The 21,555-nt window shown below is 33.8% G+C and overlaps 1 protein-coding gene across 1 annotated transcript in view; it reads left to right on the top strand.

Annotated features, from left to right (window-relative positions):
* The window catches only part of Col5a2 (collagen type V alpha 2 chain), a 133,716-nt gene extending 117,838 nt beyond the window's left edge, over window positions 1–15,878 (top strand). The window contains exons 44-54 of the mRNA XM_026389042.2: window positions 294–401; window positions 1,453–1,506; window positions 3,501–3,608; window positions 4,114–4,167; window positions 6,561–6,668; window positions 6,993–7,046; window positions 8,076–8,183; window positions 9,985–10,276; window positions 11,730–11,917; window positions 13,259–13,498; window positions 14,155–15,878. Of these exons, the coding sequence (XP_026244827.1) occupies window positions 294–401; window positions 1,453–1,506; window positions 3,501–3,608; window positions 4,114–4,167; window positions 6,561–6,668; window positions 6,993–7,046; window positions 8,076–8,183; window positions 9,985–10,276; window positions 11,730–11,917; window positions 13,259–13,498; window positions 14,155–14,301 (1,461 nt within the window). The 3' untranslated portion in view covers window positions 14,302–15,878. The remainder of the gene's footprint in view (window positions 1–293; window positions 402–1,452; window positions 1,507–3,500; window positions 3,609–4,113; window positions 4,168–6,560; window positions 6,669–6,992; window positions 7,047–8,075; window positions 8,184–9,984; window positions 10,277–11,729; window positions 11,918–13,258; window positions 13,499–14,154) is intronic.
* The last annotated feature ends 5,677 nt before the right edge of the window (window positions 15,879–21,555 follow it).

Genomic DNA, 21,555 nt, shown 5'->3' with positions numbered 1-21,555 from the left:
TGCAGATTCTAGAAGGGCAGCCAGAATTAACTACACATGATTCAAACACAAAATGCACTCCTAAGCTGGTGGGCAAAGAATGCCTTTTAGTTCCTTTGGTGTGTCAGGAGGAATGTGAGAAGAAGTGGGTATGTATCTAGGCATGCATTATAGTGATGCAGGTTATATAGGTTAACAGACAATTATTGCTGTAGAAGGAGGGACTATGGCACCATTTCTATAAATGTGGTCTTTATAGGAATTGGAATTCTTCACTGGTTTTAGAGGTTGACATATTTATACAACAATTGCAGGGCACACCAGGAAAAGTAGGACCAACTGGTGCAACAGGAGATAAAGGTCCACCTGGACCTGTGGGACCCCCTGGCTCAAATGGTCCTGTAGGTGAACCTGGACCAGAAGTAAGTGTCACAGTGAACACAGCTCTCCTTTGTTTTCTGGGTGTGATGGGGCAATTGTTTTATTAGAAATTGATTGCACACAGGACCTTAAGGAAGCTTGTCAGTGATGTTATTTGAAATACTTCTCTAAAGAGTTGGCTAAATGATTGGATAAAGAAGAAGGGAACAAAAGCAATGTCTGTACTGACCTTCGTCTAGTCTGTAGCTGAGTGTTTTAGTTGATTTAGCTTTTGCCAAATTGTTTTCAAGGTGAAAGGACACAGCTATTCATTTTTCCCCTTGTTATTATTTCATTGTATAATGGGATTGCCAAGTTTTATGGTGATAGGATTAATATAGCTTCTACATCATGTAAAAAGGGCAAAGTAAGTAGAGATCACTCTACTTAAATATCACTATAAAGTGACACTATTGATGTCATGTTCCTTAGGCTCTTTTGAGAGGAAATAAGTTTCAGACAGGCAACTTGAGAAGTTAAAGTTGGAATATCTGTTCAGTACTTTACTGAGTGACTTGCCAGTCACATTTTCTTGAAAGAAATCATCAATAGTTTTTTGAGCTATTTTAAAAAATCAAATAACAAAACTATGGTCCTGACAAAATCAAAATATATAAGGGACAGTAAACTAGATGTTTTTAAATGCAATGTAGCATCAACTAAACAAGTCACTTGATTTTAAAACCTTAAGACTATTATTTGGATAAACTCAAAAAGTAACAAGAAAAATCATTCATTGGTAACACAAATAAACATACAACAGGAAAAATGCTATTGTTTGTTTATTTCAAGGTGTTTGAGAATTTCTTTTCCTTTTTAAAAATAAGAACTAGGCATGAACAATTTTAGATAAAGTAAGACTATGTTAATTTTACAAGCAATTCAAAGTATTAGAGAAAACTGGTAGAAGCCTTTTTTTTCTACTGAGATTTCTATAAATGCTGGTTTATAGTTTAAAGAATAGAGGTATAAGACATGCTGTCATTTTCCTGACAATTAGAATGAGATTTTTTTCACTACTGCTAATTGTTTTTTGTGTGTGATTGCTCATAGGGTCCAGCAGGTAACGATGGTACTCCAGGCCGGGATGGTGCTGTTGGAGAACATGTAAGAACAATTCATTGATTAAAGCAATCAAGACTCATATAAACCTGAAATCCTTCAAATTTTAGTATTACACTAAAAAAAAACCACCCTTTTTTTCTCATAACTCCAATGCAGCTGTGATTTTTCTGATAGTAGAAACCTTTTTATAAGGTTATAATTTTGGAAAATCTTGTAAGTGAAGTGACATTTACATACATGGCAAATTAACATGGCATATTTAATTCAAAGCAGGAAAACAAATTACTTTCATCTTTGGTGCAACATAAAGACTTTGGGCAAGGAGACATATGGAGTGTTCTAAATACCAAACAGATTCAGTAAAGTATAAAAGCTGAAATAGAGCTGTGTGACATTTAGATTTCTCTACTCACCCCTTAAAGTGAATGACTTATGAGGATATAAGCTTTCTAAGCATTATCTATTACATGATTTATTTTAAAATTAGACATTGGCTGAACTGAAAATCTCCTTGACTTTATCTGAAGCTCAGTCCCTTTTGGAAGTTGCATAGTTGTTTTAGAATATTGGGCTACTGAAGACAAAAAGCACTCCTTACCCCAAAGTGTGTTATGATATAATGGTTTTTCACCCCAAGGGCTCCTCATTAGCAGAAAGGACTATGGAGCCAGGCAGACCTAATATGGAGCCTTGATTCTGAAAGTAATTAGCTGTGTGATCTTGAGAAAAATTTCTGCATATTAAATATGATTCATATCTAGTCCATTAGGTACTTTTTTGCTAAATAACACATTTAAAAAACTTGCACAGGGTCAGCACTCAAGAATGTCCTCATGTTGAAAAAATGGGGAAGATAGAGCTATGGGAAACCTTGGGCTAAGACTCCCTTTATCTATCATAACTTCTAGAACTGCATATTCTCTTCACTTCGGTAGCTTCTCCCTTTGTCAGTACATACATGTAGTATAGTAACCTTTAAAGATCTTACTGCTGTACTTATTAAAATAATTTTGAAAATCTATAAGCCCCTATATATATTTTAAGTTGCTGTCCCCGCCCAACCATTATTAAATCACAAGTTTAAATAGTTGCAGTGGAGATAATTCCTGGTAAATTCTAAATGTAAACTTGCTCTAAATGTATTTCTTTGAAATTCTAGTAGTTTCCGATTTAGCTTCTTCTATTTATTATGTGTCTGTTCTTTAACCTAATTGCCAAAGTTTATTTTGGTTGCTAAGTTAATCAGTCAGATAAGACTTAATTTCTGTCATAAAATAAAGTATAGCTCAGTTTTTCAAGTCAAATAATTATATCCACATATGTTCATACTCAAATCATCTCACCTCTGACTTCTAGGAGGCATTATTGGGAGCCTTGTCATAACTGGGTCATCTGGGTATAGTAAGGAGCAGCCCCTTCTTTCCCAAATCCATCTTAGCTTTATTTTCAAATAAACAGTATATTCTGGAAACATCCGTTAGATTGGTGCCAAGAAGTATTCACTCTTTGAAACATTGCACCATAAGTTTGCAGATGGTTTGGTATTTGCTTTTCTTTCATAAAATGGGAGAAGGGTGACTATTAAAGAGGAAGTGGGAAAGGATGCTCAAAATTCAATTTTCTGAAAGAAGTATGGTTTTGCAAATATGGAAGGTGGTTTCCCTAAAATTTTTCTTATTTTCACATTCTTTGGAAAGAGTATGTATTCAGGTGTCTAGACACTCCAGTTTGAAGACTGCTTGTTTAGAAAAGATGTTAAATTCTGGAATTGACCTCTCCTATACTTCAGTAATCTTCTCTTGTGGGAGCAATAGGGCAGAGGTGAAGGGAGAGATGAAATCTGAGAGTGGGTAAAAATAATAAGAAATGTATTCTCTTCAATTTTATTTATTAATTAGTAAATACAAGTATAGTAATAAGTAAGAGTGTTTTAAGAGGCATATATATTTTTTCATATTGTGAAGAGCTCAAACACATGAAATACTATTATTTTAGAATAAGTGTTCAAAGAATAATACCGTGACTACTCTTATCAGGGTGATCGTGGAGACCCTGGGCCTGCAGGTCTTCCAGGCTCTCAGGGTGCCCCTGGAACTCCTGGTCCTGTTGGTGCTCCAGGAGATGCAGGACAAAGAGGAGATCCGGTAAGAAGGCAGTCAATTTTTCACTGTCAGTTAAGCATTGTATTATAAACTTCATGTGTGCACAAAAGTAGTCATGCGTATGCTTTTGGTTCAGGACTCTGAACAAAGAATGATAAGGAGCCAATTATGAATTAATATATATATTAGCCTTAAGATCATTTGATTTCAAATATGGGTTCAAAGATCCTAATACAATGGTTTTAATTATCTGAAAATGCTGTCTGTGATTTATAGGAAATGTAATAAGTATGTATCAGATTATGCAAGTAATGTCTTTTTGTAATCAACTAAGATATTCTTCACTTAGTGAAGTCAGTTAATAAAATTGCCTTTAAAAGTATTATTGGTGTTGGCACATTCTTACAGATGTTCACCAGACTCAACGGATTAGCCATAAGTGTGTATATAGACACATACAGGCACTGAACTGTAAACACATGTTTTTTGACATCCTGTGTCTATATATGTATGTTGTTAAATACCAACTTGTGTGATATTTTTCTAGGGTTCTCGGGGTCCTATAGGACCACCAGGTAGAGCTGGAAAACGTGGTTTACATGTAAGTCCTTTGTTCTCTTAACAAATGCATGTTTTCTTACACAAAATATGCTTCCAAAGAAGAAGTATGATTTAAGATTCAGAAATGGGAGGGATGGAGAAATGCTATTCAATGGGTACTAAGTTATAGTTGGAAAGAAACAAGAAGTTCTGATGTGCTGTTGAACAGTGGACTGAATGTAGATAAAAATAATGTGCTGCACATTTCACAAAGTAGAAGAATGGATTTTAAAGTTTTTACCATAAAGAAATATAAGTGTTTGAGGAGATGGATGTATTTTTCCTCATTTAGACATTACATCATATGTGCATGTATCAAAACATCACATTAGTACCTCATTAATAATTGTTTCAATTATCAGTGAAGACTAGAATCACAGTTTTCTCCCAGAATAATAGGTACAATAACGTATCGCTCTCCAAGATGTTCTCAAAATCATATAGGACAGCAAATCTGCAATCTCTTTGTATTCTTGAAAAGCACCATTTAAATATGTTTTATTTTCAACTTTACTGTCTTTGGATGGTTTCCAATCTTTATGCTGTTTGCTTTTGGCTGATTTTTAATTATTATTATATAGATGTTCTATTGTTTTATGTTTATATTTATGGTGGTCTAATAGATCATATTTCTTATACATCAATGTCTATATTCATGAAAAACAATTATACCCATAAAACCATGGTCATATTTTTTATATTATGACTCTCCACTTTGATTTGAGCTTGACTGGCAAAAGATTTCATAGTAGCACTACCTGTCAAATAAATAGTTTTCTAACCAGTGACAGAAACTCTATAGCTTTATTTTTCATGAAAAAAATGAATTGTAATTAATTTAAATAGATGTTTTCTGTTATAGTTCATTCTCAACTACGAAATTTTGGGGCAACTTCAAAATAAAAGAACCTTTATAACATTATAAAAACATTCAGACTAATTTTGATGTTCACCTTTACATTGGTATGTAAAATATGTAAAAGCTACTAAAATTGTTTTGATTTTATTATAAAAAGGCTGACAACTAGGTATTCCAAATTAACAACCAAATGCAAAATAAAACCAAAGAAACCAATAAGGGAAAACATTAACCTGAGAACCAGTGGATTTGATGGTTCCATCCATCTTCCAAAGGCAGATTCATAGGGTTCCAGTTCTGTTTTAGGAGAACTCTAAAGATAGCAGAAGCTGACTTCATATTGGGGAACACTATGCCACTTGTCACTTTACTGTGAACCGTTGAACCCTTAGAATTGTTTTTATTTCTTAGAACCTAAAACAACAACTGACTACCTCAAATCAATGAGAGAATTTTCACCTCTTCTGAGGTTGCAGTTCCTATGACAAAACAAGATTCCTCATTTTTCTTTTGTTTTTTAGGACCAGAAATTCAGGATCTGGGTACAGATATTAAAGTTAAAAATGAGAATAACTTTTTTTTTGTATTTTCTTTAGAAAAGGGTAGTTTATTGATGATACTTTGATTTTATTTGCTCAAATATTTACTCCTTTCTTAATATAGTCACAGCTGACATTTAGTTTATTTGCATATGCAAATTTCTTTTTCTTTTTTGGGAAGGTGGTGGGTAGCCAGGGATTGAACTCAGAGGCACCCAACCTCTGAGCCACATCCCCAGCCCTATTTTGTATTTTTATTTAAAGACAGGGTCTCACTGAGTTGCTTAGTGCCTTGCTTTTGCTGAGGCTGGCTTTGAACTCACAGTCCTCCTGCCTCAGCCTCCCAAGCCTCTAGGATTACAGGTGTGTGCCACCATGCCTGACTGTGTATGCAAATTTAATGAACATTTCATTCTTAGAGGAAGCATGGCAAATAAAAAAAAAAAAGTACTTTGAGGTTTTTTGTTTCAAAGAATCTATTTACAGGGAAATATTTTTACATTATGATATCTGATAAATAAGTGAAATGTAATGTTTTGAAAATCTTTCAAATAGGTTAGATCAAAGTTAAAAATATCTCATTTAAATATAAATTAATTTTTATGCTTAAAAAGGATAACCATTTAAAAACTGAATCTTTAGGAAAGCATAACTGATCACCTACAATTCTTTGGAAATAACAGACAAAAATCCTATGGCTCTTTAGATAAGTAAATATGTTCATTCATATAAGATACAGTATTAAAAGTTATGGTAAATGCAGTTGTCAAAAGTAAAATTGCCGGCTAGAGTTGTGGCTCAGAGTTAGAGCACTTGCTTTTGGCACTTGCTTAGCATGTGTGAGGTACTGGGTTCGGTACTCAGCACCACATTAAAAAAATAAAATAAAGGTATTGTGTCAACCTACAACTAAAATATAAATGTTTTTTAAAAAAGTAAAATTGCAGAAAATTGTAGTATCAAGACATAACATCCATGCCATAACTGTATTTCTAGGGACCTCAAGGACCCCGTGGTGACAAAGGTGATAGTGGAGACCGAGGTGACCGGGGTCAGAAGGGCCACAGAGGCTTCACTGGTCTTCAGGGTCTCCCTGGCCCTCCTGTAAGTTATTCTTTATGTTTATCTGCTGTTAACACAGAAGAATTTTTTAAAATCTCATTTTAATTTCAAAATTACCTATTATACAATATAATTGTCCACATATAAGCTATAATTTTGTAGGGTAGATATAAAACAAAATGTTACTTGCATTTTACTCCTATGGATAGTTGTCTTTAATAGTGACCATCTCCTGGAAACATTGTAGAGATAGATGACTTAGTAGTTGATACTGCTAAAGTCAATGACAACATATTTTAAAACTGACAATGGCATAATGCAAGATCTAAATATTTGAACAACATTTTCAATTTCATTCCTGTTTAGGGTCCAAATGGTGAACAAGGCAGTGCTGGAATCCCTGGTCCATTTGGCCCAAGAGTAAGTAGCAAAAGTAAATAAGTTGCAGGTACAAATAATAACACCTTTGGTGACATAACACAAATGTTTCAGTTTCATTTTCATGATATTAAAACTGGAGTTGGTTCATGTTCTCTGAAGGTGGCATCAATTATATGAGACAAACCAGCCAGCAATTAATATAAGTAGGAATATCCTCTAATAATATGGACCCACTTTGGAATCTCTGACCTAGGATTTGTAGATATTCATCTACTCACTTCTTGCTTTATGTTAATTTAAATTTCCATTAAGCTTGGACCTACTCATGAAGTGGAGACAAATTTTGAAGCTGGATGTATTTTGTCCTTTAAGTAATTATGATAGTATTATGATAGTTCCTTAGAAATGGTTTGTGTGCAGCTAATTTGGAAGCAAATCATAAAATGAAACCAATATTTGAAGCTTTTAGAAAGTCTACATTCATATTAATGCTTCCTGTAATAAATTATTAATGTAATAATACAATTGACACAATAATTATTTAGGTGAATAGAAAAAAGGAGTCTAGAAAAAAATTAGAAACATTAATTAACAATGAATCTTACTGTGTCTAAATACATTGTAAATAAATCATGGATAAAATTGAAATAATAGTATAAAATTACTCTGTTTCTACAGGATAAGCACCCCAGATTAATTTATATCTAACCCTCCAACTTTAGTCATTTTCTTATTCTGAATTAATTGAATTCCGAACTAAATTTATTTGAGATTTGATGAAACAATTGTTGCCAATAAAAGTAGATGATTAGTCTATTAAAGACTTTACACTGATCTTTTACAACGCATGGATGAAGGAAAATTCATGTCTGATGAAATTGTAAATGCTGAAAAGTGCCAGAAGGTCATTTATCAGTCATTAAGAAAATGCATCTGAGAAATCATTGTAACAGCTCCATCAGCACAGTAGTTCTTGGATTAGAGAGGGGCATTGTAAAAAAAAAAAAAAAAAAAAAAAAAAAAAATTTTCCCACAGAATCTAAAACAGAGTCATTGTTTTTCTTTCAGGGTCCTCCAGGCCCAGTTGGTCCTTTAGGCAAAGAAGGAAACCCTGGGCCACTTGGGCCAATCGGACCTCCTGGTGTTCGGGGCAGTGTAGGAGAAGCAGGACCAGAGGTAAAGTCATAGGGGTTTACACACAGGAAATGCTGTTGAGAAAAACAGCTTAGATTCCATCAGATAATGTCTGTGTAGCCTGTTGAACAAGAGACTTAAGGGGGCCCTGAAAACAGATTTCAAAGCCACACAAGAGCTTGTTTATATAAGTAACTATTTCAAATATTTTAATATAGCTCATTTAGACTATAACCAGGCTTTGACAGAGATAACCAGGCTTTGATTTCATCTGATACTATGAAAGCAAATAGCAAGTTAAGATTATATTTTTGTTGCTTTGCTTTAGATTACATATTTTAAGTATCTGTGGGATGTAGTTTGTATGTCATGAAAATGCTGGAAAATGAAGTATATGACTGAGATTTTTCTACATTGCAAATGACATTCAGAGAGAATTTTAATTAAAACCTTTCATTAAAAATTCTTATAGTTTTGGTTTGAGGAATATATATATAGTTATAAGCTGCATTAGCTAATCTTTAGCTTCTCAGACCTTTGGAAAGCATCTTTGGTCTTCATGTGCAAATGTATTAGTGTGCATATGCGCATGTGTGCGTATGAAGTTATGCTTCTCTCCGGGTGTTTCTTTAATCTAATTTACCTTCTCCTCCTTATTTTGTCTTTGCTCCTCAATGGTAATGCCATTAAACCAAATATTTACTATTTGTTGTGTGGGTCAAATAGGCTTATGTTTCTTATGGTCAAGAAAAATGTTTCCTATTAATTTCTTTGCGAATAGAAAACAGTTATATAATTAGAATGTATTGGATTTATGTAGCTCTTGGTTGACTGTATTTTGTTGTTCAGTGGTCTTTGGTAGACAAAAACAAACAAACAAACAAACCCGAATCTTATTTCCCAAGGTTAGCATAAAGGAATGTATGTACTCATGATGACCTTATAAAATGTATTTATAAGACCCTTTTGAGAATGAGAGAGCATTGGCACTGGGGCTGCTGCAACTTGCCTGATGCCACGTAACAAATGGCAGAGCCATTGTTAGAACTCCAGCCTTCTGATGCCCAGGGCTGTGCTCTATGTGTGGTTTGAACTGTGTCTCTTCAGGTTTTTGCCTGTTTCTTTCAAGCTGTTGAGTTTGTCCTTGGGAATTGCTGAAGGAAATGAATAGAGAAGACCTTTGTAGTCCCTGCCACATTTTTGAGCTTATCTTCCTTTTAACCCAAGGTTCTCATTTGACAAAAGTATAGGAGAGCTCTTTATGTCTGTAAAAATGCTAGTGAGAACTTTCTTCCATTTTATTAGTACAGAGAATTTTTATGTGCATGGTAATTCACACATATAAAAAAATTTCCTTTGCTTCCCTTTGATTAGAAAGTAGGGGAAATTCTCTTGTGGGTGTTTCTTGTGGGTATTTCCTTGGTATTGACATGCACCTTATAGAACCAGCACCCTGTGCCCCTGCAGCTTTTCTTCATCTTCCACCCATAAATGCTTTGAAAAAATTTTAGTTGTATCTTGCTCAAGGTAATTTTGAAATGATGTACATATTTGCATGTTTTCAATATAAATTATATTGTGTCTTCAAGATAGACATCAAAGCAAATATTTTGTGCTTTAATCTTTATTTATCTCAGATGCTGACTTGCAGATATGTTTCCTGAAAAACATATCCTTGGAAAGCTATAGCTTAGCAGGCCAGCACCATCTACTTACAAAAGGGCATGAGTGACAGATCTCCCAGAACTGTCAAATTGGAGTGTCACATCATATCTCTGTGTACCACACCCACATAAAAATAAAAGCATTATATTAAATGTCTTTCTGATTTCTTTTTAATTAGGGTCCTCCTGGTGAGCCTGGTCCACCAGGCCCTCCAGGTCCCCCTGGCCACCTTACAGCTGCCCTGGGTGATATCATGGGTCACTATGATGAGAGCATGCCAGATCCACTTCCTGAGTTTACTGAAGATCAGGCGGCTCCTGATGACAAAAACAAAACTGACCCAGGGGTCCATGCAACCCTGAAGTCACTCAGTAGTCAGATTGAAACCATGCGCAGCCCTGATGGCTCCAAGAAGCACCCAGCCCGGACCTGTGATGACTTAAAGCTTTGCCATTCCACAAAACAAAGTGGTAAGTGGACAGTGGCCCTTTTGAGCAGAGGGTGTTGTTTCTGTTGATGTTGCTCTCACCTACATTTCAAAATATTTTATTAATTTTCTAATTAGTGATAGACACAGAGAAAAAGAAATACACATGCCACAGAGCTCTGACAGTTTAGTTGTGGAGAAAGTAAATGATATGAAAAAATTATAGGGCAAGATGATATGCACTGTAATAGAGCATATATTCTATAAATGATCTAATTTCAGAATAGTTCCATTTCCATCCAGAAGTCCTAAAACAGTGGTAATTTGCAGAGAATAGAAAACATTTCATATCTATGTATCTATCTCTCTATCTATCTAACTACACACACACACACACACACACACACACACACACACACACACAATACTTGCTGAAGCCAAATTAAACGTTTATTTACCTGAACGACCTTCCAGAGTTTTAATATGTTACCATATATTGTTGGATTGTTGAGAGTCAACTAAAGTTTTGCTTGAATATTGAATTCCTTTCATGTAGTTTAATGTTCTATGAATCATACTTCTGGAATTTTTTTGCAGGCAGGAATAAGTAATAGTAAGATTGGAAGGCATTTTGGAATTCTGAACTATGAACTATGCTTAAACTTTGCCTTATTCTATTATTTTGATTGTTCTAATAAGATCCGGGGAAGAGAGATCCTAGACCATAGGAATAAGCTGAGAAATATTCAAGAGTTTCAGTTAACTATGAAATGACATTGACAATGGTGGTAAAAATATCATCTTTCCAGAGTAGCCAATTTTATTATCAAATTATTTATATCCCACCACTCTCCTTTCACTCTATTTAAAACTTGATTTTTCATATATTTATAGGAAGATTCATGTATATACACACACATATATGCACAAATACACATTTTTAAATTTATTTGATTATATGTCTAGTATGTAGCACTGTCTTTGGTATATCCTGTTTCAAAAACCTATTATATATGAGCAGATTGATTTCAAGAATGGCTGATAAGATGATTCATAACATTCTATTATAATTCAACTCATTTATTTATTTCATTCATAGTTTAAATAATACACATTACATTCCAATTATAATTTTCTTTAAAAACTTTGGCTTTTTAAATTTAACGAGAACACACTTATATAGGCAAAAGCCACTTACAATATATCATCTCTTTTTGCTGTATTTTCTCTTCTGTAAAATGGAATAACATTTATTTCACATGTATGTTTTGAGACTTAGGTACACAGTTGGGCAAAGTACCTTAGAGCAGTGACAAGTATTTGGTAAATCCCCATATATATAACAATTATTTTCTTCTTTAAAGCATGGTCTCTGTTAAAAGAGACCTTCATTGATAATTTCATATTTCTAATTTCTGTGTTAATTATTTTGGAGATTCATAAACATGTTTGAGGGTTTTTTTTTACTTAGCAAATATTTGTCATTTGGAAAATAGGTGAATATTGGATTGATCCCAATCAGGGATCAGCTGAAGATGCAATCAAAGTTTACTGCAATATGGAAACAGGAGAAACATGCATTTCAGCAAATCCATCCAGTATACCTCGTAAAACCTGGTGGGCCAGCAAATCTCCTGACAATAAACCTGTTTGGTATGGTCTAGATATGAATAGAGGATCACAGGTAATTGAATAGTTTATTCAAGATTATATATTTTATCATATTTTTGTGTTTATTTAGAATAATACTATTCGATCTTGACCAGGTTTATTTTAAAGTGACATATTTTCCTTAGTTACAGTTGCAATACCAAGGCATAAACCAAGTTTTATGATGAGTCAGCTTGACATAAATTTTGGATTATAATTTGCAATTGATGAAATGTAGAGAAGTAGTTGTTTCTAGGATTAGTTACTCTAATTGACGCAGCAGTGACAGTGGAATGGACTTGAAGGGATCTTGCCACAGTTGAATGACAGTCTTGAGGAGTCCTGGGTCACTCTTTGCTAGATCTTTTACTGATGTTTGTCCTTATGACCTGATTAAACCTTTTGCAACCTCAGGTTTACAAGCTTATAGTGAGGCTAATAATTCAGATCCCAGAGTGTCCATATGAATATAAGTGTTTAGTATAATATCTAGAATACACTAAGTGATATGTAAATATTAGATAATCTTTAATAATGAAGTCATGTTGTCAATTTTATAGTATTATTAAATCTTAAAGCATATGTGTAATTATATAAATTTGATTAATATTTTTCTGAGTTCCAATCTACCCTCTGCTCCTTTCATGGTCTAGTATTCAAACTTTCACCAGGCCTTGATAATTCCATTTTAATATTTCATCCCAGATCTCCTTATGATGGCCAAACTCTGAAATTTTCCTTCCACTTCTGCTCCTAACCTTTCCCCAGAACTCATGTTCAGAATCAACATGATGCAAGAACCCTGAGTCTAGCAGGATATGCTAGAATCTACCATTATTTAATAAACAAGAAATTTTAAAACTTAAATATAAGCAGTTGAAATGTAATTTAGCTTATATGAAATTATGTAAAAAACTCAAATGGGAGCACTGAAAAGAAAACTTGAAGTAGAAGATGAATAAAAAAGAGCTTGTGGTCAATTATTTTTTGTCTAGAGGAAAAATTTTAAATTCATATTTCCTTCAAGTTTATGATAATTAGGTAGTAAAGATTTTATTCTAATAGCTAATTTCTAATTCTTATTTAATAATAATGACAGTAATGAGTTTTTTTTTTGATAGATGATCAAAGCAGATTTTAAAATAGCTAATCTTTCTCTGGAAAATTATAATTATTGTTGGTTTCATCACCTCTCATTCAGGGTAGTAAGGACAAAGATTATTACTTGTTAATATGTTGGAAATTTCAGGTCATTTTATACCTATAGCTAGAGAGCCATATTATATAATAATTAAAGATTTGCTAAAATCAATTTATCTATCTGTAACACATTAAGAAATTCTTCAGTATTGAATATAAAAGACTTTGTTTCTAGTTTGCATATGGAGACCACCTGTCACCTAATACAGCCATCACTCAAATGACCTTCCTGCGCCTGTTATCAAAAGAAGCTTCCCAGAACATCACTTACCTCTGTAAAAACAGTATAGGATACATGGATGAGCAAGCCAAGAGCCTCAAGAAGGCTGTGGTTCTTAAAGGGGCAAATGATTTAGAAATCAAAGGAGAAGGGAATGTGAGATTCAGATACACAGTTCTTCAAGATACTTGCTCTGTAAGTACTTTTCATCTACACTGATCAAACTTATTTTTTAAAAACATACTATCATAGTACTATAAGTGGGGACAGTTTTGCCTTGTATATAAGCTCAGCAGCATTTTGTATATAGTTATTCTTTAGGGTCAACTTGAATGGGTATTAACACATGAAGCATGATGGAAGTGTTAATATAAAATAGTAAAAAAAAAAAAAAAATGAGCTGGAACCCTAACATTGGATCCAATTCTTTTCAATTCTGTTTGTTTCTTCTGCAAGTCATTTAACTTTCTGAATCTCAGTTCCATGTGTAAAGTTCCTTGATTTTAAAATGTATAGTCAATCACTGATTGTCTCCCACTGGCATACCTAGATATAAAATAAGGAAGATATTATAAGATAAATTATAATTTTACTTGTGACAACAAAACCAATTACTTTTATAATTTATATTGCTGCTATTTGGGAAGCTGCTAAAGATAAAAGGAAATTTACCTAGAAAGAAGTACGTTCCAGGTGTGCTGGTACCTCACTTGAGGTTACCAGTGCTCTGACATTTAAGTAGTATTCTATAAATAATTGATTTTATGTTATAAAAGTTGCCTGGGGAGGTTTATATCTAACATTCAAAAAAATTGTATCTACTATTAATCCACTGCACCCTTTATTTCTAGAAGCGAAATGGAAATGTGGGCAAGACCATCTTTGAATATAGAACGCAGAATGTGGCACGTTTGCCCATCATAGATCTTGCCCCTGTGGATGTTGGCGGCACAGACCAGGAATTTGGCATTGAAATTGGGCCAGTCTGTTTCATGTAACACAAGCCCAGACAGTGACAGTGAGCATCACCATCAATGATGACCACCCCGTTCACAAGAACTTTGACTGTTTGAAGTTGATCCTGAGACTCTTGAAGATATGGCTGATCATGCATCAGCACTGTATATATGGTCTTAAGTGCCTGGCCTCCTTATCCTTCAAAATATTTATTTTACTTACAATCATCAAGTTTTAATTGATTTAAAATAATTTTCAATACAAGTTTAGAATCATGATGACCAATGACAAAGATCACCTTTTAAAAAAAGTAAACTCATTAAATAAATAAATATCTGTTTTCTTCAATTTATTTCAATATAATAAAAAGGTTGCTTAGTTTTTATCAGGAAATTTTTCTTGGCAGGTAGCTTAAAGAGTGGGGTATATAAAACTACAACACATGTTTATTTTGCTTGGCTGCAGTTTGAAAAATAGAAATTAGTTCCCTTTTGGGATCCCTTATTCCCAGATCATCAAGAAAAAAAGAATCAAGATGTTTAAATCTTGGATTGAAACCCACATGTGTGTCTTGATGTACTATTACTAGTGTTAAAAGAGAAGCTAAAAAAAATACAAGTTTATCACTGTATTAAATGGAATCTTTAAATAACATATTCAGTGCAATTTTAGGAGAAAAATTAAATTTCTCCCATTTCTCAAATTTTTGCAAAATATGACACATGTAGACTCATTTCTCATTCAATTTTAAAAGTACCTTTCCCTTTTGATGCAATTTATCAATACTGACAGAAATTACACAGATACACTACTTAATACATTTCCTTCTTCTTATTTAAGAAGACACTAAATGTGAAATAACTACACATACAACTTCATAAATACATTTCCAGGACCCAAGATTGAGGCTCCTCCACATAAATATAATTTCATCTTCCTGAAGCAAATAATGAAGAAAAAAAATATAAAAACCCAGAGTTATGGAGCTGACTCTAATCAAACGTGATGATTGGAATTAAACTATTTGAAATTTGAACTTTCATAGGAAAAAAGATCCAACATTTCTTAGCATGAGCTACCTCATCTCTAGAAGCTGGGATGGACTTAGTATTCTTGTTCATATTTTAGATACCGAAAGGTGCTATGCTTCTGTTATTATTCCAAGACTGGAGATAGGCAGGGCTAAAAAAATATTATTATTATTTTTTTCTTTTAATGATGGTGCTAAAATTCTTTCTATAAAATTCTTTAAAAATCAACATTGTTTCATCAATGCCATTTGTGAAAATGTATCTGTTAGACTTCCCATTTCAGAAAGAAAGAAAGCATTGTTCTAATGCCTTTTCACTGTTCCTCTGTCATACTGTATCTGGAATGCTTTGTAACATTTGCATGTTTCTTAGACCAGGACATGTAGGTCCCTTGTTTTTTCTTAATTGCATTTGTTGGCTCCATTTTTATTTTATTATTTAAAAATAAATAACCAGAGTCATCCAAAGGATAAGCCATGCACACAACTGTGGTCATGTATCTCTGCAAAGCATCAAATTAAATGTACGCTTTCATCATGTCAGTCATTTTTTTTTGCTTTTTGGAATTCCTTTAAACACAGTAGATTGATATAATTTCCAATAGTAAATAATAATAATAATAATAATAATAATAATAATAATAATAATAAGGTGTTGTGGTATTCTGCATTTTCTGTTTGTTTGAAAGATACAACAAATATCTTCCATCATGTATGTACCTGCTTATAAATGAAAATCTATCTGTAACATTATCCACAAAGGCAACAGGGCACTAATCATCAATATTTAGTCCTTATAAAATGCCAGGATAGTGTTAGGTAAAAGACAGGGTATGGGGAAAGGAGAGATAGAAAAGGTGGAAGTTAGGGTAATGCCTCATGCCTGCAGCCCACCTAACACTCCCTTAAAAAGGGAAGCTGGTCAACCACAAGGAGAATTCAAGAACCTAAAGGGAAAGTCCCCTATCTTGGGAGGGACTGACCTAAAGTTAAGTTGGTACTAGTTAGCATATCATTAGCTTTGTGGTTTGCTCCCCCACTGTGCATTTGCAGGTAGGTGGGGGAAAGAAACTGGCAGTAGAGAAGAAATTATGTCAAAATCAGTTGTCAATCAAGGTACTAATCAAACCCAGGTCCATCCAGGGAAAAGCACAGCCCAATAAAAGCCAGCTTCACTGTGTAGACAGGGTCTTGAGGTACACTTCTCAGTTCAGCCCACTCTGTTCTCTCAGCATGTTCTTTTGCTTTTAATAAACCTTTGTTTTGCTTGCCAACCTCTTGGGTCTCACTCAATTCTTTGTTCAGGACACAAACCTAAATTTAGCAGGATCCCCTGGGGACACCTGCTTGGGCATTGGTAACAGCAGCAATATTGATTAAAAAAGGAAAGATGGATTTTGCATGGCTGAATGGACTGCTAATAAAACAAGTCTCGATATGTATCATACAGAAATTTAACCTAAATATTTTCAGTTTTATTTTTAGTATTTATTTCACAACATATTTTTTCCAAGTTGTTTAGTATTTGATCTCTGTATCTTGAATGTGGATATTTATATAGCTGAAAAAGTTTGAAAGTTTTGTTGAATTTCTTGTAGGTAAAAGCTTCACAGGTTGCACAAGTTCAGATAGGTGAGCCAGAAATATGTGGTGATTCTATTTAGTGAAACACTGATAGTTCTCAACTACGGAAATATCCATTCTTATTTGAAGCTCAGGAATCTTACAAATAAAAGGCTGTCCAGACTATTCTAAAACCTTCAGATTTCTTGCCTGTTTTGTAGATCTCTTGGTCCGGTTAGACTATTGGACTCCTTCATGTCCTGTAGGCACCTCAAACACTACACAATCAAAAGTGAAATGCTTTACATTTGAGTAGAAGGTGGTATTAATTACTTGTTGATTTATTAAAATACAAATAAAAATGAACAGAAAGGAAGAAAACACAAAGGAAAGACGAACACAAACAATGCTGAAAAAGCCTCAAACTCATTACACAAAGTTTGATAAATTCTGGACAGGTTTAAGGTGATTTGTTTCAAATTGAAAAGATATTCAAGGAAGTTTTATCAAGTATCCCTCCTCAAGAAAATGCTTTTATACGTCCAAAAACAAGTGCAAAATGTCTGGCAACAAAACAATGATTGGAAATATCACACTCAAGGTCCCTATCCTACTACAAATAAGAAAACCTCAGGACAACTATTTATTTTTTTAATGTGAGATTATGAAAATTTCAGGGGAGACCAAAAATAACTCCCTTAAAAGTTAATTTTGGGCTGAGATCTAACAGTGGCAAACCAAGTAGTGATCCAGCAACACTAATCCCCAAACCTATAGCACAGGGGACACGCCTTGAAATGGACAGCTCATTCAAAAGCAACTTTTTATTTTAGCCTTTGTTAATGCATCATTTCGTTCAGTTATGTTAATGTTGGTATTTCCTTAGAGGTCGGTCTTTTTTTTTTTTAATTTTCATACTCTATATTCTCTCTTCACCTATGGTTACCTATGCCCATGACTTTAATTACTATATATATATATATATATATATATATATATATATATAGTAATTAAATGTGTATATTTAGCACAAACATCCCTGTGGAGCTTAAGAATGCACATTTAAATGTTGAACTCACCATCTTCATTTGGGTTTTAGAGGTATGTAACTGTATATATCCAAACCAAATTAGTGATATTTCTACCTTAAAGAAGTATTTTGTTCAGTGTTTTCTCTCTCAGGCAACAGCTTCTTCATCCACCATTTAGGAGGGCTAGGGACCTGTGAGTCATCCTTATTGCCTTTCTTTCTCACTGATCAAGCCATAGTCATGGTATTACCAAGTATTTTCAATATTACTCCAAAATGTTTTGTAATGCCGTATCCCTCTCTTCATTTCCATCGCCACTATCCTACTCCACATATTTATTATCTCTTGCCTGGACTCTTTTATTAGCTTTCCAACAGATTTCCAGATACCCACTGTGCCCTCTTCTGATTCACTCTCCCCATGATAGATGGAATGACCAATTTGAAATATAGATCTTTATGTGTGACTTGTTACTCTCCCCATCCACCAACACAATGCACACACATGAACATACACACTTATCTTAAAAAGCTTCAATGGCAACAACATTCTAAATGGAGAAAAATTGAAGACATTCTGTCTAAAAACTGGAACAAGACAAGGATGCCCTCTTTTACCACTTCTATTCAACATAGTTCTTGAAACTCTAGCCATAGCAATTAGAAGAAAGAAATTAAAGGGATACAAGTAGGAAAAGAAGAACTCAAACTATCCCTCTGTGTTGATGACATGATTCTACATTTAGAAGACCCAAAAAACTCCAACAGAAAACATCTGGAACTCATAAATTCAGCAAAGTGGCATGAAATAAAATCAACACCCATAAATCAATTGTGTTCCTATATATCAGTATTAAAGCAACTGAAACAGAAATTAGGAAAACTATCCAATTCACAATATCCTAAAAAAAATATTTGGGAATTTATCTAACAAAAGATGTGAAAGACCTCTACAGAGAAAAGTATAGAACGCTAAGGAAAGAAATTGAAGAAGATGTTAGAAGATGGCAAGGTCTACCATGTTCTTGGATAGGCAGAATTAATATTGTCAAAATGGCCACATTACCAAAAACACTATACATTTTTAATGCAATTTCTATTAAAATTACAATGATATTTATAGAAATAGAAAAAGAAGTCATGAAATTCATTTGGAAAAACAAGAGGCCCATAATAACCAAAGGAGTCTTTATCAAGAAATGTGAAGCAGAAGGCATCACAATATCAAGCCTTAGATTATACTACAGAGCTATAGTAACAAAAACATCATGGTATTGCCAAAAAAAAAAAAAAAACAGACAAGAAAACCAACATTACAGAGGGAAGACACAGAGAAAGACCCACATAATTACAGTTATTTCATACTAGACAAAGGCACCAAAAACATACTTAGGAGAAAAGATAGCCTCTTCAACAAATGGTGCTGGGAAAACTGGAAATCCCTGTATAGCAAAATGAAATTAAACCTCTTTCTCTCACCCTACCCAAAACTCAACTCAGAGTTGATCAAAGAACTAGGCATTAGACCATAGACCTTGTGCCTACTAGAAAAAAAGTAGGCCCAAGTATCTACCATGTTGGCTTAGGAATAGAATTCCTCAACAAGACTCCTAATGCATGAGAAGTAAAATCAAGAATTAATAAAATTATCAAACTTAAAAACTTTTTTACAGCAAAGAAAACAATCAAGAACATGAAGAGACAGAGAGCCTACAGAATGGGAGAAAATCTTGGCCACCTTCCTCTCAGATACAGCATTAATCTCCAGGGTATATAAAGAACTCAAAAAACAACACCAAAAAACAAATAACCCAATCAATAAATGGACAAAGGAACTGAACAGGCATTTCACAGAATAAGAGATACAAATGGTCAACAAATATATGGGAAAATGTTCAGGATCTCTAGCGATTAGAGAAATGCAAATTGAAACTACACAGAGATTCCATCTCACTCCAGTCAGAAGGGCAATTATCAAGAATACAAGTAACAATAAATGCTGGCGAGTATGGGGGCGGTGCGGAGGAATACTCATACATTGCTGGTGGGACTGAAAATTGTTGCAACCACTCTGGAAAGCAGTATGGAGATTCCTCAGAAAACTTGGAATAGAGCCACAATTTGACCCAGTTATCTCACTATTTTGCATATAATCAAAGGACTTAAAATTAGCATGCTATAGTGACACAACCACATCAATGTTTACGGTGGCTCAATTCACAATAGCTAAACTATGGAACCAACCCAGGTACTTGTCAACAGATGAATGGATAAAGAAAGTAGGGTACATATTCATGGAAATCTACTCAGCCATAAAGAGAAATGAAATTATGGTATTTGCCAGTAAATGGAATAAAGTAAGCCAATCCCCCAAAACCAAAGGCTGAACGTTCTCTCTAATATGTGGATACTAACTAACAATAAGTATAAAATTATCAAGTAGTTTAATAATCTTGGAGTGGAATAACAACAAATATTTAATATTAAAATGAAATGCAGAAATACCAGATTCCAAATACAGGTTTGGTTTTTTTTTTTTTTTTTTTTTTTTGGTACTGGGGATTGAACTCAGGGGCACTTGACCACTGAGCCACATCCCCAGCCCTATTTTTTACTTTATTTAGAGACAGGGTCTCACCGAATTGCTTAGCACCTCGCCATTGCTGAGGCTGGCTTTGAACTCATGATCCTCCTGTCTGAGCCTCCCGAGCAGCTGGGATTACAGGTATATGCCACTTCACCCAGCTCCCAAAATACCTTTAAATCTGTTGTAAAACTCTCAACAAGTATGCATAAAGCATATTGAAATAGGCAAACTTTTTGTAACATAAATGACAGAAAATTCTAAATATAGTTTACTTGCAGAGAAAACAGGAAAAATGTAAAAAGTTCTATATAAGTTCTATATAAGTGATTCACAAAAGCCATAATATAAAGGTCAATTAAACTGTAAAATGTATTCAATATCATGAGAAATAAAAAAATCAAGAGAAACCATAAGGTATAAAATTCAATTTTCAGAATTTGATAAACACAAAAATGACTAATAAAATTAGGTATAAAAGAAGATGCAGCAAAACATTCATCAACATTTTTGTCTGTTTCTTCCACTGAATCATGGAAAGTATAAAATCATCTTCTCAAATTGTTTTTCCAGAGATTTGATAAATGTAAGAAGGCCCTGGGGCTGGAAGCCAGTAGGGAGTAGGAGAAAGAGCAGTAGATAATAGTGGCCTCACGGCTATCAATTTTACCTGTAACTTCAAATAACTTAAATAATAACTTGTAAAAATTATGTGTACATAGACATGAATGTTTAAAATAGAGTGGAACTTAAAATTCACATGACAAAAGCAATTATACAATGGCAGAAAATTGATTTAGACTCCAGCCTGGGAAGAAGTTGTGGATATGCATTTTCCATGTGAATTTCATGGCAGATATTGGTGTGTTTGCCATAGAATGTGAAACTATTACCGAGCTGATGCTATGGGATAAATATGCTTAAATCATCCAACATACCAGCTGAACTGAATAAATAAGTGATGTAACTGATATTAATGGGAAATGTACAGGGGAAGCATAGGTACTCAAAATAGGCTGGTATTTGGAGAGGAGAGAAAGCAAAGAAGTCTACTTGAATGATGCTTTTTCTTAATGCATCCTGATGGA

Source organism: Urocitellus parryii, chromosome 1 (genome assembly GCF_045843805.1).
Source record: "Urocitellus parryii isolate mUroPar1 chromosome 1, mUroPar1.hap1, whole genome shotgun sequence".
Classification (NCBI taxonomy): Eukaryota; Metazoa; Chordata; class Mammalia; order Rodentia; family Sciuridae; genus Urocitellus; species Urocitellus parryii.
This window is presented reverse-complemented; position numbering and strand designations above follow the sequence as displayed.